The 17,350-nt window shown below is 36.6% G+C and overlaps 1 protein-coding gene across 7 annotated transcripts; it reads left to right on the top strand.

Moving 5' to 3' along the window:
* The first annotated feature begins 12,328 nt into the window (after positions 1-12,328).
* Positions 12,329-17,020, top strand: LOC113299622 (bifunctional 3-dehydroquinate dehydratase/shikimate dehydrogenase, chloroplastic-like). Of its 7 annotated transcripts, none has more exons than XR_003335142.1 (9): positions 12,329-12,664; positions 12,754-12,989; positions 14,057-14,162; positions 14,301-14,528; positions 15,032-16,007; positions 16,097-16,140; positions 16,356-16,440; positions 16,541-16,629; positions 16,731-17,020. XR_003335142.1 is itself a non-coding variant. In XM_026548687.1 (6 exons), exons 1-6 carry the CDS (start codon positions 12,644-12,646, stop codon positions 16,135-16,137), a joined length of 1,608 nt encoding a protein of 535 aa, XP_026404472.1. In that variant the 5' UTR covers positions 12,331-12,643; the 3' UTR covers positions 16,138-16,552. The 7 variants fall into 7 exon arrangements, 2 of the variants coding, with proteins under 2 accessions (XP_026404472.1, XP_026404473.1); XR_003335141.1 differs by having other exon boundaries at positions 16,529-16,629; XR_003335140.1 differs by having other exon boundaries at positions 16,356-16,629.
* The last annotated feature ends 330 nt before the right edge of the window (positions 17,021-17,350 follow it).

Raw genomic sequence — 17,350 nt, 5'->3', positions numbered from 1 at the left:
ATCTGTATGACTTCTATGGGTTTGGTGGGGATGTTGTTTGTGATACACCTAGTGATCAACAGCCGGTGCAAGGGAAATTGGCTAACAAACCACCTGATGTGATTCAAGAAGTACTCAATGTGAAGGAAACAAAATGCAGACGTGGAAATCCATATCGACAGTTCTTTGTTAAATGGCTTGGAATGACATCTAAGACCAATACATGGATAACCGAAGAAGAGCTGAAACGACGTGACCCTCAAATATATGTTGAAATCGTCGCAATGTTCTTGTTGGAGCCGAACTTATTTTCAACCTGGAGTGGTTGATGCAGTGGCATAATATGTCCGTTTAGATTTTTTTTATTTTTAGAAATACATTTTGCTAGATCATCTCTCAAAAAAGGGCGTTTTTGTCCAATACTTAGATTTCCTTAATTAGGTTTTCTTCCTAGTATAAATAGGTTGCAAGGTCTTCTAAAGAAGACAGACTTTTATTATAATTTTCCTACGGTTTATAATCTATTGATTATATCAGAGAGTTAGGTCTAACCTAAAACTCAATTTATTCGCATTCTTACTGTTCGAATTTAGAGTTCTAATCGTTTATCGTTGTACAATTACCCTAGTTTAATGTTTCTGATTTATAGTAACGCATCACGTAGTGTCTTTATAGTGTAGACCTGCTGTTTTTCATCAAAATCCTCATTTTCAAAATCAATTATAGCAAGTTTATTTGCATTTTTACTTTCTTTTTCTGTTCACTTCCTTGGCAATTAGAAGGGGAAGCAGTTTTGCAGAAATCCGAAACGATTTTTTTTGGTATCCCAAGAGATTATTTTAATATTTCCACCTAAAAGTCATTGTAAAATTTGATTCCCAACCAGATTTCTGACGTTTTGGCATATCCATCAAAATAGAAGTGTTCCTGCAGAATTAGAAGTCAATCTTAAAATTTAAAAGCAAAAATAATTTGCTTCTTAACGACTTATAAAGTTCACTTTTTTTCGTTTATGAGTTATTCCCACAAATCATAATAAAACAATTTCCTTCGTCAGGGCCGGCCCTGACCCAAAGCAGCCGAAGCAGTACTTCGGGCATCAAATTTTCCGGGGCATCAAAAAAAATTTTTATCCCAATCTCATTTAAAAAGTCAACGTAAATCTGTACAACAAAAGAAAAAAAGAATCTTTCATAGAGAAATATGTGGAGATATACTCCCGTAATTGTCTATTGAATTGAATTTGACTGTTTTATTAGGCAATATGTGACATGTTCACACATTTACGGAATGAAATATATGCTTTAGGTAATAGGTGATATGTTGTTACGTTCCCACAGTTATGGAAAGAACAAATTTAGATTTTTGTTATAGGGAAAGCCAAATTATTTAGGGAGAAAGCTGACTTTGGTCGAAGCAAGTTGACTCAGATTCAACAAGGGGGGGAAATAGAAATAACGCGGTATCATCCCTAAGCTTTGGTTTCGTCTTATGCTACACTACCACCACCATTGGAAAGCATCATTCGTGTCGATTCTGAAATATCTTTCCATAGAGAAACCCTTCATCTATTTAAACGTATTTTCATTACCAGTAAGGTATTGTTTAACTTGCAAAATCATCTTTGATGTTTTCTCTGTGTACGAGCACTGTAAAGCCAGACCATTAGTGGCTGATGCGACGGTTGATGCATTCATGGTGCCTGTGAGACCCCTTCCTAAGGTGTTTGACTTAGCCATGATGATACTTAACTAGTACTGTAATGTAATTGACTTTATAAGTTAATAAACCCATGTCATAATTAATCAATGCGTAATAAAAAAAGAATCGCATTAATCAAAATTCAGTTTCTGGAACAGAACATCAACAAGAACAAAAATCACCAATTTTTCAGTCGGGTGGGTGTGCATGAAACATGAAATTGAAGTTTCGATTTGTTACTTTATAACGGAAAGTGGCCAACAATTGATTATGCTTAATAAATGGTAAAATAAGAGCCATGGTCATTATTTGGATTTTGGTCAAGTAACTGTAAAACCGTACAAACTACACATACAAAGGGAGTTCAAGTTTCGATGATGTTTTTATATGATCTAGTTCTCGTTTTCCCCTTTGTAGGATCAGAATCTCGCAGCAATAATGCTTCAGCGAAATTATTAACAACACAACACGACAGTGTCGCAGAACAACTTCAGAAACGACATCAGCCAAATCATAAGAAAAGTGTGACGATCCTGCGAAAATAAGGAAGTTTGCGAAAATGAACATTTGCAAACTTGCGAAAGTACCGCAAGATAAATCCAAAAATAAAGGTTAGATTAGCTGTCATCCACTATGTAAAACTCTATATAAAGAGACGATCAGCTGTAAGGAAGAAAGAGATCTTTTTTGAGTGAGAAGCAAGTAAATAGGAGAGAAAAAATTTAGAGCAGAGGTTATTCTTGATTCCTTTATCTTTTCTTATAAGATTGTTTAAAGATTCATCAATAAAATTAAGATTGTTAATCTAAAAATGAGTTGAATGTTAATGAAATCTTGTGAGGGGTGTAGTGTAGGATTTCCTGCAACTACATAATGACGCTAGAAACAGGGAAAAAACATAATGGCCGTAAGGAAGAAAGGTTATGGCGGTAGAAAAAACATCACCCTTGAAAGATTGGGAAAAGCAAAAAATTACATTCATGGCAGCAGAAATACCAAAAGAAAATTTGAGCCACACATCTCCATTGGTTATTACAGTACCTATTACACGAAAAGAGAAGGGAACAACAACAAAATCCATGAAAGAATGGATATTGAACAGAACTTTAGTCGATACAGGAAGTTCAGTGGATATAATATTATATCATGTGTTCAAAGGAATGGGATTCAAAGATGAAGAAATATCTTGTTCAACTTATCTTGTTCATGGCTTTGGAAAATCCACAACAAAACCTAAAGGATAAATAGCGGTGTGAATTCCACTAGGAGAAATCGAAACACAAGTGACACTATGCGTAGTGGATATGGAATCACCATATAACATGCTGTTGGGGAGGCCATGGATACACGCAATTAAAGCTGTAGCATCAACGTTGCATCAATGCATCAGGTTCCCCATGTCAAATGGAGTAGGTGAAATTAGAGGAGATATTGACAATGCGAAATTATGTTATCAAATTGAAGTAAAGCATTATGAAGGACGAGCAAAAAAGCGACAATTTCGCAGAAAAATAGCAAAGGAGGCAAAGAAAGAAGAAGAATTTAGAGTGTACATGATAAGAGCAAAAGAAGGTAAAGGAATACCCAGCGAAATTTCGGAGGAAGGAGATGGAATTGCGAAGATGATAAAAGAGCCAACACCAATGGGAGAACCCAAGGCCAGTTACACTGCGGCAGAACCGACAAAAGAAGTAAATGTTGGGACTATTGAAGAACCCCTAATATTGAGGATTGGAACCAAGATGGATGCAGAAGAGGAAGAAAGAACTGTTAATCTTTTGCGGGAATATAAAGATATTTTCGCGGGGAGCATGGATGAGATACCTGGAATAGATTCGTCAATTGCATGTCATAAGTTGGAGATTAACAAGAATGTGAGACCATTTAAACAGAGAATAAGAAAAATTGCAACGACCTACCATCCTCAAATAGAAGAAGAATTACAGAAAATGCTTGAGGCGGGAATTATAAGAGAAGCTAAATACCCAGAGTGGATAGCAAACATGGTTGTTGTTCCAAAGAAAAATAAAGGGATAAGAATTTGCATAGATTAAACAAAGCTTGCCCTAAAGATAGTTTTCCATTGCCGGATATTCCTCAAATGGTTGAATCAGCAGCGGGAAATGATAGAGTGTCTTCTTTAGATGGGTACAAAGGTTATAACCAAATCCCTCTCGCTGAAGAAGATCAAGAGCATACCGCTTTTTTTCGCTCCAAGAGGTTTATACTATTATACAAAAATGCCGTTTGGTTTGCGAAATGCAGGAGCGACGTATCAAAGAATGGTAGAGAAAGTGTTCGCGAAATGGATACACAAAACATAAGAGGTGTACGTGGATGACATGTTGGTGAAGAGTAAAGAAGCCAAAGATCATGTACAAGATTTGAGGGAGATTTTTGAACAGATGCAGCATCATAACATTAAACTGAACCCTGAAAAATGCATTTTTGGGTTTGCATCGGGAAAATTTTTAGGCTACATTGTATCAAAAGAAGGAATACAAGTTGATCCAGAAAAGGTACAAGCAGTTCGTGACATGCCAACACCAACAACGATAAAGGATGTACAAAAATTGAACGGACTTTTAGCTTCGCTAGGAAGATTCATTTCGCGATCATCAGACAAATGTAAACATTTTTTCAATATACTCAAGAAGGGTGCAAAATTCAAATGGACTAATGAATGTGAAAAATCTTTTCAAGGGATCAAAGAACACCTCATGAATACATCTATTTTACAAAAGGCAGAACCAGGAGAAGAACTATTGATCTATCTTGCGACAACATCACATGCTTTAAGCGTTGTGTTATTGCGAACGGACGCAGGAGTGGAAAAGCCCATTTATTACATCAGCAAAACATTTAATGCTGCAGAGAGGAATTATTCAAAGATTGAGAAGCTAATTTTAGCATTAGTATACGCCGCATTTAAACTTCGCATATATTTTCAAGCACACAAAATAAGGGTGCTAACAAAAGTACCAATTGAATCAGTGATGGAGAATTCAAAAATATCAGGTAGGGTGGAGAGATGGAATGCACAAGTAGGACATTTCGAAATCAAATATGAAATATTATCTTCACCAAAATCACAAGTTGTCGCAGATTTCGTAGCAGAATTTCCTTTAGAAGATGATGAAGCGGTGGAGGAGATGATGGATATAGAAGAAGAACATGGAGATCCAAAAGACTTATTAAGAGAACCAAATAGATGGGAGATATTGGTAGATGGATCATCAAATGGGGAAGGCAATGGGGTTGGAATTGTTTTAATTTCGCCAGAAGGAGCGAAGATGGATTTTTCATTCAGATTGGAATACGCATCCACTAATAACGAAACGGAATATGAAGCTGTGGTACATGCCTTAAAGTTCGCAATAGAAATGAAACTAGAAAATGCCAGAATCACTAGTGATTCGCAGCTAGTTATTCGCCAAATAAAGGGAGAGTACACTACAAATGAACCATCCTTGAAGAAATACAAGAAACTCGTTGAAGAATTGTCAACGAAAATCCCAAAGATAAAATGGAGGCACATTTCAAGGAAGGATAAAGACTCACAGACACTTTTGCTTTCATCTCAAGCATGATGACAGATCCAACTTCGAGATGCATAAAAATACAGACACTTCTTTCACCATCAATCAATAAAGAAGAAGAAGAAGAAGAGAACGTAATGATGATATAAGGTGGAGAAGAAGAACAAACGAACAATATCGCAGATTGGAAAACAGAACTTCATGCATATTTGGTGAAAGGAGAAACACCAAGAAACAGATTAGAAGCACACAAGATAAAAAGTCGCGCAAAAAATTATGAATTAAGAGATGGGATGCTATACCGAAAATCCTTTAATGGGACATCACTCAGATGTTTGACACGAGAAGAAGGAGAAAAGGTACTAAAAATGTTACATAGTGGGGATGCTGGCAATCATAGCGGGGGAAGATCTTTGGCACATAGAGCAAAAATGCAAGGCTATTACTATCCATACATGCATGAAGATGCAAAACAAATATCAAGACGTTGCGAAGATTTTCAACGGCACGGAAAGAAAATACATGCACCTGGAGCGCCATTGTCATCTTCAACCAGTGTATGGCCTTTTGGAAAGTGGGGCTTAGATATTGTGGGGCCATTTTTACCAGGATCTGGACAAAGAAGATACTTAATAGTCGCAACAGATTATTTCACAAAATGGACAGAAGTAAAGGAAGTACAGCATATTCGCGACAAAGATATCTTTACATTCATATTCGAAAATATCATTTGCAGATTCGGAACGCAGTTGGCATATGATAATGGGAAATAGTTTGAAGGACAGAACATAGAAATGTTACTTAATGCATTTAAGATAAAATGTGGAAAGTCTACTCCTCTATATCCACAAGCTAATGGACAGGCAGAGGCAACAAACAAAACAATTGCAGATATATTAAAGAAAAAATTAAAAGGACATCATAGAGCATGGTGCGAACAAGTACATAATGCAGTATGGGCTTATAACACAACTAGAAGAGAAGCTACTGGAATGTCACCTTTTTGTTTAACATACGGAGTTGAAGCGGTGTTACCAACATAAGTTGTTATTCCGACGACAAAGAGAGAAGCTTGTGAGAAAAATCTTAGTGCGGGTTTGATCTTAAGAAAACTTGATGAGTTAGAAGAAAATAGAAAAAGAGCTTTACAACATATGGAGAATTATCAGCGAAGATTAGCCCGAGAATATAATAAACGTGTCAAAGTACGCGAATTTCAACCAGGAGATTTAGTTCTGCGAGAGACACCAATATATCAGCGAGAAAATGGTGGAAAGTTAGCGAAAAAATGGGATGGACCTTACATCATTAAGGAGATAGTTGGGACAGGAGCTTATAAATTAATGGATCCAGAAGGTAGAGATATTGGTCATAGACTTGACAGACCATGGAACAGATTGTACTTAAAGAGATATTATCCATAAGAAGCTTTGAAAAGTTATGTATGACGCAACAAAACGATTGCGAATAAACATTCAATCAAAGAATAGTTTCAAGATTATTCACATCAAAACAAGATCATGATATGCGAAACTTTCGCAGAGATAATCAGAGAACAATGACAAAAGAGAAAGGGGCGAACCTTTATGGCGTACACCCTAGTTCGTGAATAAAATTTCGCAAGAGGCAAATGTAAGACCTAAAGTACGTCATATAAGGGGGTACCTGTTGCATGGCTCATGGAAAGGTTACACCGCCACCGGAACCTGAGTCATGGAGATTTGGGGTCAATAAAGCCCATCCGGGAGAGGCACCTTGGATTGTCAGCTTAAGCATATGACTTAAGTTTGGCGACTAAGGTAATAAGGACTCTCCCAAGGAGTGCAGCATATGACCAAGGCGCCGAGGTACACGGTTGAGTCAAGAGTGCCAAGGGCGTCTGGAGCGTACCTTGCCATTCTTGACAAGTCTTGGCTTATACTGCACTCGGCCTGAAAAAAACCCACTTAGGGTGCAGTCTCGTAACCATAAGCCATATAGGTAAAAGGGATAAGAGGCTGCGAAAAAAACTGGTTGTTGTTAAGACCGGATGGGAGGAGCCAACCTTGTATGGTAGAGGTACGCCTCCTTGAAGGGGCAACCATGGGGGAGATAAGGGCGGCACCCTCCATTGGGGAGCTGATAAGTGTCTTAAGACGCAAATGTCATGAGGCTTTTTACTCGCAAGGGTATTAAGGCTTTTCATATTTGTGCGACAATCCTGAAGAGGCAATAATACTAAAGAGAAAGATAAGAAGAGATCAATGGGTTTTCGCATGAAAGTGTGAAGACGTCCTGCGATTTCGTCGCACGGCGACAATGTCATGGGGTTTATTTTCGCAAGAATATTTAGGCCTGTCATATCGTCACAACAATCCTGAAGAAGAAATAATACAAAAGAAAAATTTAAGGCAAGATCAATGGGTTTTTGCATGAAAATGCAAAGACGTCCTGCGATTTTGTCGCAATAACAAGGGGTGGCATAATAAGACCTTTAATTAGGAAGGAAAAATAAGACCACATGATAAAACAAAATATTCATAAGTATTCATAACAGATCATTTCTCGCAAGAATGATAATGAGAGGCAAGTATGGGAATCAGTAAACAAGAGGCATTATCTTTCTCGCCAGCAAAATATTAAAAGAGAAAATTAATTCCAAAGTTGGTTGAAGAATATTATTCGCAAGAAATAATAAAGATGAAACAGTTCAAGAAGATAGAACTAGATAAGAAACTCTTCGCCAATGTTCTCATTATCGCCAGTCTTTTCTTCATTTCGATTATGATCTTCACCAACAATAATTTCTTTGAGAGGGACTTCTTTTTCGCCACCATCTTGATTATCGCCAGCAATTACTTCTTTAGAAGGGATTTCTTTTTCGCTTCCATCTTGATTAACACCAGCAGTTGTTTCCTTAGAAGGGATCTCTTCTTCGTCTTCCAAAAGATTATTCTCTCCACCACTTTCATAATCATAATCACTGTCAGCAGGACGAGGAATTTCATCATCATCTACTTCCAAAGGTTCGATTAATATAGGAGAAAGAGATTTGGACAATAAAATATCATTCACAAGAACTTCAGTCCGGAGGTGAACTTGACGAAGAAGTGCTTTCTGATGATTCCTATCTTGAATATCCTTAAAGTAAGCAATATTATCAAGTCTTCTTTCTGCTCGGTCGCGAGAACCAGTAAGGACAGAAACGAGTAGTGTGCATTTTCTTTGCGAATTTTGGCATATTTAGCCTCCAAAACAGAGATGGAGGAATGAAGATTTTTCTCAGACTCTGCGAAAAAGTAGAATACAAAATTTCAGTAAGATGAAGAACTTAAAAAGGTATGACAAAGAAAAGATAGTTAAGGCAGTCAAACTGTTATGACTACCTTCCTTTTGCGAAATAAGGTGTTGAATCGCATCATCAAATTTATCCCCAACTAAACCTTTAAGTCGAGATCGAAGATTTTTCTCTTAAGAACTAAGAAAAGCATTTTTCTTCGCAAGTGAAGAATACGATTCTTCTAATTTGGAATATTGTTCTTTAAGTTGGTTCGCCTTTACACTTAAAGCTATTCTACCTTGAATGAGTGTATCTCTTTCAGCGATAGATGACTTTGTTACTTCTTTAAGTTCATTTCTTAAAGAGCGAAGAGATTGTTCTTGGTCATCACATACTTTCTGAAGGATGCTAAGTTGTTGCAAAGATATCGACATCTTGTTTAAACAAGTTCGCTTCTCTTGAGATAGAGTTTTATTCTCATCTGATAAAGTTTATATTCCTAGATTATCTTTAGTTAAAGAATAAGAGAGATGAGATATTTCATTACTTAATAAATTTTGCCTCTGAACTAATTGGGTATTTTCATTAGTAAGATTATTTATATGATCAACAGAATATGAATAAAGGTTATCTAATTGGTTATATTGATCCGTCAAAATCTCTTTATCAACACGGGCTTCTTCAACAGCATATTCAAATTGATATCTCTCCATTATTCGTTTCTGGTTTAAGGCTTAACATGCGAAAAAGGGATTTCAAGTATAATTAAATATGAAAAGGATAAAATCATTAGAAAGGCAAATTGAAGACACAGATAAAGAAGTCATACCTCTCAGTTCATCATTCTTCTTGTGAAGATTGTCGCGATCCAGCGAAACATTCTGGAGCTTTTGATTTTCGAGACGAAGAGCATTACACTCTAAAGTCATCATTTGGAGATTCTTATTCAAGGTTTCAACCTCTTTTTCAAAAGTTGTTTGCGAAGCAGCTCTGTCAGAGCCAAAATAGTTACTCAGAATTTCGCAAACACCAGACTTGACAGGATCAATGGGAGACTTCTTAACATCATCCAGAACCTCAGAAAAAACTTTGAAAGCAATATTTAAAGGAAGAGGCTAAGCAGAGAACTGGAAATGATAGAAGATTGGGAGACATTATCAATAGGAGGAGAAGAAATTTCATTCACAGAAGGATTAATAAGGGGGGTTTCAATCATTGAAAGGTCAGTTGAAGGGATGAAATCTGAGGCAACCTTTTCGCGAATTGGAGATAATGGTTTAACTTGTGAAGATGTCGTAGGAGATTTTGAAGGGATAAGTAAGTGAAATGGAACAGAGGTTTCAACGGTTTTGAGGTTGCGAGATTTCTTGAGAGGTTTGTTGGCATCCTTATCACCCTGCGAATCACAATCCGGATAAGAAACAGAGGCAACAATATTGTTATTATAAAAGAATAATGTTTCTTACCACCTTCTGATCCGCAGACTTTCTTTTGTTTACAACAACCTTATGCTGCGATTTGGAAATATTAGGGTTCTGAACCGTAAATTTTGTGTTAGAGACATTTTTGCTGAAATAACAGCAGTATGGGAAGAGAGAGACGATCAGCCAAATCATGAGAAAAGTGTGACGATCCTGTGAAAATAAGGAAGTTCGCGAAAATGAACATTTGCAAACTTGCGAAAGTACCGCAAGATAAATCCGAAAATAAAGGTTAGATTAGCTGTCATCCCATACTGCTGTTATTTCAGCAAAAACCTTATGCTGCGATTTGGAAATATTTGGGTTTTGAACCGTAAATTTTGTGTTAGAACATTTTTGTTGAAATAACAGTAGTATGGGAAGAGAGAGATGATCAGCCAAATCAGGAGAAAAGTGTGACGATCCTGCAAAAATAAGGAAGTTCGCGAAAATGAACATTTGCAAACTTGCGAAAGTACCGCAAGATAAATCCGAAAATAAAGGTTAGATTAGCTGTCATCCCATACTGCTGTTATTTTACGAATTAATCTTCCTGCTGGTGTATTCCATGGATTCATCGAGGTTAGTTTTCTTTTTTCTTTCTTATAGGTTTTGCTGAAATTGATCTTGCTTAAGAAAAAATGTTCCTAATAAACGACATCAGCCAAATCATGAGAAAAGTGTGACCATCCTGCGAAAATAAGGAAGTTCGCGAAAATGAACATTTGCAAACTTGCGAAAGTACCGCAAGATAAATCCGAAAATAAAGGTTAGATTAGCTGTCATCCACTATGTAAAACTCTATATAAAGAGCCGATCGGCTGTAAGGAAGAGAGAGATCTTTTTTGAATGAGAAGCAAGTAAATAGGAGAGAGAAAATTTAGAGCAGAGGTTATTCTTGATTCCTTTATCTTTTCTTGTAAGATTGTTTAAAGATTCATCAATAAAATTAAGATTGTTAATCTAAAAATGAGTTGAATGTTAATGAAATCTTGTGAGGGGTGTAGTGTAGGATTTCCTGCAACTACATCCTTCTAACTCGTTGATGTCTCTATTTCAATCTAATCACGCTATCTGAACATCTTTCACTGTCTTTTTTTCCTACATTTTCTTTAATGGTCTAGTTTCTTATTCGTTTAATTATCTTAAGTAAAGCCAAATTGCGAAGAGGATGAAGAAACTTAAGCAGGTGACTGAAAAAATTGAACAGGTGAAATTGAGGTTGTTTTTTCGATGGTGAACGCCTAAATATTCGGTCTTAAACTTATCAAAATGCATTCATGAAACATGAGAGATATGAGATGAAAATTCATCTTAGTGATCCATAAACGTGAGAAATGGAAGAAGAAGACAACTTTTATATTTCCCCCCACATTAATCAAAAGTCACGAAATTATGACCAAAATCAGCTTTCCCCCTAAATTATTTGGCTTCCCTATAACAATAATCCAAATTTAGTTAAACACGTTTCTTCCTCAACTTCTAATGTTTTCCACACGCCTTTGCTTACCAAAAAACCATGCTTCTTCTAACATTTGACCTCTTTTCTTTTTTAACTAGCCTTTTTCTCGGCTTTAAACTATCAGACCTCTTTTCTTTTTTAACTAGCCTTTTTCTCGGCTTTAAACTATCAGAGCATAAGAACACAAGGGGAAAACAAAAAGAGCAACTAGTTCTTTAAAATAATACAAGGTAATCATTAATCTCTTAAAGAAAAAATTTGTTTACTAATCATCCTGATATCCAATTTTGACTAATTAATTTTGAGGGGTTAGTCCTCGAGTGATTTCGGGGGAGTTTAATGTATTTGAATCCCTAGGGATTTAGAGGGAATGTGTGAGAGTCTAGACAATTTGGGGGAGTTTGACCCTAACTCCCCAGAAATCTCTTGTTTTTTGAGAGATTTTGTCTAAGTACAAAAACATTATGAAACTCTCTCAAACTCTCCCAAACTCCCCAAAATTGTAAACTCCCTATGTCTCTAGTGTTTTACGACTAACAGGGAGTTTAAGAGATTCTAATCAAATCTCTCACCACTAACAGGGAGTTTAAGGTATTTTGAGGTAGTTTTAGAAACTCCCTAGAAATCTCTTACCACTAACAGAGATTTTAAAAGATTTTGACAAACTCCCCCACGACTAACAGGGGATTTGCCAATTACATTGAAATACGTTAAAATCTCTCACGACTAACACTTTATTTTTCTTCGTATGATCTAATACTAATTTTTTCTTGTATATAGCTTGTATAAGGGACATCATTTCATAGATTTGCTTCGGGGCATCGATACCTCAGGGCCGGCCCCGTCCTTCGTGAAAACTTTTTCTTTAAAAATCATTCCCAGAAATAAAAAGCAAAAACAATTTGCTTCGTGAAAACTCGGGAAAACAATTTGCTTCGTGAAAAGAAAACTCTCGAAAGTTTACCTGTGCTTCAAAAAGCCATTCTTCCCAAATTCCAAAAAGAACTCATGCTTAAAATAACTTGCTACGTGACCGATTATGAACCGGATCGAGAGAATAAAACTGGACAACCGATGGAGAGGAATTGCCGATTACTCAGTTGCCGATATTATTAGAAATCAAATCCACCAACCCCCTCACCAGTAGCACTAGCAGCCTCCTCTCTTTATCTCCCTCACCAACTACTCAGTAATCCGTCCATAGGAGTCTACTGCAAATTCTTCAAATTCCTCATCTCTCTCAATGGAATCGAGCAATCTCTCAGTAAGATTTCTCCTCACTCAGTTTTTCCTTCTTTCAAACTATCTTTCACTCTAGTGTTCTCACTTTTTTTTTTGTAATGGAATTTTCAGTTATCAGGTATTGAAACGAATACTGGAGGAGGAGGAATGAGAACAAATTCAACATTAATTTGTGCACCAATTATGGGGAAATCAATTGATCAGATGTTTATTGATATGGCTAAAGCTAAAGAAATTGGAGTTGATATTGTTGAGATTCGATTAGATTACTTATCAAGTTTCAGTCCTCGTCAAGATCTTCAAAACCTAATTGAAAATTGTACTATGTTAACTCTTTTCACTTACAGGTATTACAGATTCTTTCTTTTCCTGTTAATTCAGTAGCAATTTGTTTGATTGAATTCAAATTCACATATGATTGGGTTAGTAACTTATACTCATTTAGGACAATGTATCCATATTTTTCAAATCAACAACAGCAATTTCTTTTGTTTATGTATATGTAGTACCCAAATCAAATGGTATAGTGACACTGGCTAGCTTATACAATGCCGAACTGTCCCGCTGTATACATCTCCGGGTCTGACTATCCTTATTATGACCAAAACAAGATTCAAACATTGAAATTTTCTGCACAGCACTCAAATTTTGAGTTAGACGAACATCTGGTAGTCGCCTTGCTATCCACATACACATTTCCTGTACCCATAGTAGCAGTACTAGCATTTTATTTGTCATTTCTTTCACCATCTGAATACAACACAACATTCTCTTTCACATTAACACTACTATCACTTTATCTACCAATTCCTTTAGGCTGCAAAACTGATAGACCTTGATTAGCACAATTTCATAAAACACCAACTGCTGACACAAACTCAGCTGTGCTCAGTATTTGCGTAGAGGACTCGGGTGATCGTGTGAATCAGAAATATATTCATTTACATTTTGATTTTGTTTTAAACCAGAAATATCAAGGTTACTTTCAATTTCTGCAATTTTTGGGTTCAGAGAACTTAACCCTGCCACTGCCATTACTAGTATAGCCATTTAAGCCTCTATCACGATTTAAGCAACACAGTCTCTCTAGACCCAAGTTAGATGCGGGTCTATATGCTTCTTGTCGAAACAAGAGGAGGGGACTAAATTCTAAACAATGCACAGCAAGAAATTTGAAAATATAATAATTTTATGATTTAGCTAGTTTCTTCTTTGTATCCAATGTTTTCAACCTGTTTAGCTGGTTCTGCAATTTTTGAGCCTTTTGGGTTCGCTTCTGTTGTTTTTTAGCTAGTTTCTTCTTTGTATCCAATGTTTTCAACCTGTTTCTGTTAATCTTTGGAAATAAATTTTATGATTTAGCTAAAAAAGCAAAATAGTTTAGTAACTGACTTAATTGCGTTGTTTTACAAAGACCGAAATGGGAAGGTGGTGAGTATGAAGGTGATGATAGCATTCGGCTAGATGCACTAAAACTTGCCATGGAACTGGGAGCTGATTATATTGATGTTGAGCTTCAGGTTAGTTTCTTTTTAATCTACTTAACGTTTTATGTAGCTTTGGTAGCAAAATGTTGTTTGGCCATTATGACGCTCACTGCGGTTTACTAAAATACAAGGGAATGGTTGATACTTATATAGTTTTCTATCTGTCTGAAGGTTGCGCATGAGTTTATTAGTTCGTTAGATGAGAAGATACGTGAAAAATCTAAAATTATTGTTTCTTCTCATAACTACCATGCCACTCCTTCAGTTGAGGAAATAGGCGATCTTGTGGCAAGAATACAATCTACTGGTGCTGACATAGTGAAGATTGCAACAACTGCTGTGGATGTCGCAGATGTCGCTGGCATGTTTCAAATTATAGTGCATTCCCAAGTAAGCCATGTAATCCATATCCTTTATTGCCAAATCTATTTATAATACGAAAAATGTGAAAAACTTTCTCACTATCATATGTGTTTCTTCTTTCCGTTTATAACATTCACTTCAAAGTATGTGTAATGATACACCACTTGATATAGGTTCCATTGGTAATTGCATGAACCAGTTTACTTCACCTAGAGTATGTTTAATAATACATCAGTTAATGTAGCTTAGATATCAGATTTTCCTTCATCATGCCACCTGAGTCGAATCTAGAGGGATACCCCTCTGCTTAGTGGACCTCAGATATAAAGAGTTGCATCGATAACTTGCATGAACCAGTGTACTTCTCTGTACATGTTCTCGTACAGTTAGGCAAATCTCCACTTATTAGAAACTTTTTCCTTTTTTTGTCGCTGTCATGATAGGTGCCAACTGCAGGATTCTGTTAGTTATTTTTGCCATACTTTAGCATTTTCTTTAATGCTTTCTTACTTATTCTCACAAATTGATTGGAATTTCAGGTTCCATTTATAGGATTGGTAATGACTGAAAAGGGTTTGATCTCACGGTTACTTTGTCCTAAATATGGTGGATATCTCACTTTTGGTACTCTCGAAGAGGGAGTAGTATCAGCTCCCGGGCAACCAACAATCAAGGATTTGTTGGATAAATACAACCTCAGACACATAGGTGCTGATACAAAAGTATTTGGAATTATTGGGAAGCCTGTAGGTCACAGCAAGAGCCCTCTTTTGTTTAACAAAGCCTTTAAGTCTGTTGGTTTTAATGGAGTTTATGTGCCCTTTTTAGTGGATGACCTTGCAAAGTTTTTGGCTACATATGCATCTGCTGATTTTGCTGGCTTCAGTTGCACGATTCCGCACAAAGAAGCTGCACTTAAATGCTGTGATGAGGTTGATCCAATTGCCAAGTTAATCGGAGCTGTTAATACCATTGTCAGGAGACCAAGTGATGGGAAGTTAATTGGTTACAACACGGACTATATTGGTGCTATTTCTGCTATAGAAGATGGGATGAGAGGTTCAAATAAAATTTACCAGGGAACTGGTTCACCCTTAGCTGGTAAATTGTTTGTAGTCATTGGAGCAGGTGGTGCAGGTAAGGCCCTTGCTTATGGTGCAAAGGCAAAGGGAGCGAGAGTTGTGATAGCCAACCGCACTTATGAGCGCGCCAGAGAACTAGCAGATTTGGTCGGAGGAGATGCAGTTACTCTTGCTCAATTGGAAACTTTCCGTCCAGAGGATGGAATGGTTCTTGCAAATACGACCTCTATAGGAATGCAGCCGAAAATTGAAGAAACACCCATACCAAAGCATGCCCTAAGTGCTTATGCCCTGGTTTTTGATGCCGTCTACACTCCAAAAATGACAAGACTCTTGCTGGAAGCAGAAGAATCTGGAGCCACAGTTGTTACTGGCGTAGAGATGTTCATTGGGCAGGCATATGAACAATATGAAAGGTTCACTGGTTTGCCAGGTGAATAACCAATCTCTTCTTATTCTTTTTTTTTCCTCCTCTTTACTGTTAACTTAGTCCTAACACTTGATTTTTCTTTCTTTCTGCAGCGCCTAAGGAACTATTTAGGGAAACCATGTCTAAACTGTAATTAGTAAGTTGATCTGGTTGTGCGCTCTCGGCCTATTTTATATCCCTAAATTTCATTTATGAGATTGGTTATTGAGTTGTATCGCTACCCAATTGATATCTAGAGTTGTTATAGCAAATGTGCTTCTGTAATACAGATAGATCTTTGCAAGTGCTTATATTTTTGTTGTAATTTAGATTCTAGACCAAAATAAAGCTGTTTCCCTTTTATCATTTCAGTGATTTACATATCCATGGAAGATTGTTCCTGATTGAGTAGTCCTGGTCAACTGAAGCTTCTGTAGTGAGTCAAGAGATGTAATAGGTATCCTGTATTTTGATTTTTGAATTGTTAAATGTCAAGGATGTTGAAATATAGTTGTGACTGGAAATGAATGAACTGGAAATTTCAGTCTGATTACCAGGTACACATGCAATGCTGACTGATAATAAACATCTCTATCTCCTCACTGGAAGGTTGTTCGTTTTGGCTTGACTGTTAGACAGTTGGCAGGTAATGAATTTGAAGAAAGGGTTGAAAACTTGACTTTGTGACTTCAACCTTTTTCTTGTCCATATCTTGTATGAATACGATTCTTATGTTGATTTTTTCAGGGGAGGGTCATCTCTTCTTTGTCAGGTAAAATCCACTGCACAGAAAAATGAAAAAAACTTCTTGCATCTGAACTGCAAGAATCAACAGAAAGAATTCTTGCACGTTGAAATCAACTGCGAGGTCCTACCTTGACTGAAATCATGACAAGAACTCATCAGCCGTGACGCAAATCACGGCCCCCATTTCAAGGGTATCCATCTAGGATTTTGTGATCATTGTGATGAACTTTAGATCAAGTTTTCTGAACAACATCATTGGATGGCTGCTTTTTAATAACATCATTGCCTGAGATAATGAGTAGTACGTTTAGATGGGTGGCTGCCTGTAAACAATAAACCAGGTGGTGTAAATATTTAAAATAATAGTAAAAAGGACAAGTAAAACAGTAAAAAGAAACAGACAAATGGTTTCTAGGAAATAGAAAGAAACCAGAAAATGATAACAATTTTGACTTGATTGTTTCTTGCTTGCAAAATACTCAATTTTGCCCGGTGGTCAGCGGATTAGACCTTGTGGTTGTTGAAACATTTGTTTTTGTATCTATAAATATAGAAGAAGTTTACAACTTTAGAAGAACGTTAGTTAAACGTGGCATTTTTAGGAGCGATCTCGAAAGAAT

Source organism: Papaver somniferum, chromosome 7 (assembly GCF_003573695.1).
Source record: "Papaver somniferum cultivar HN1 chromosome 7, ASM357369v1, whole genome shotgun sequence".
NCBI classification, from domain to species: Eukaryota; Viridiplantae; Streptophyta; class Magnoliopsida; order Ranunculales; family Papaveraceae; genus Papaver; species Papaver somniferum.
Note: the sequence above shows the minus strand (reverse complement) of the source record. Positions and strands in the feature narration are given on the sequence as shown.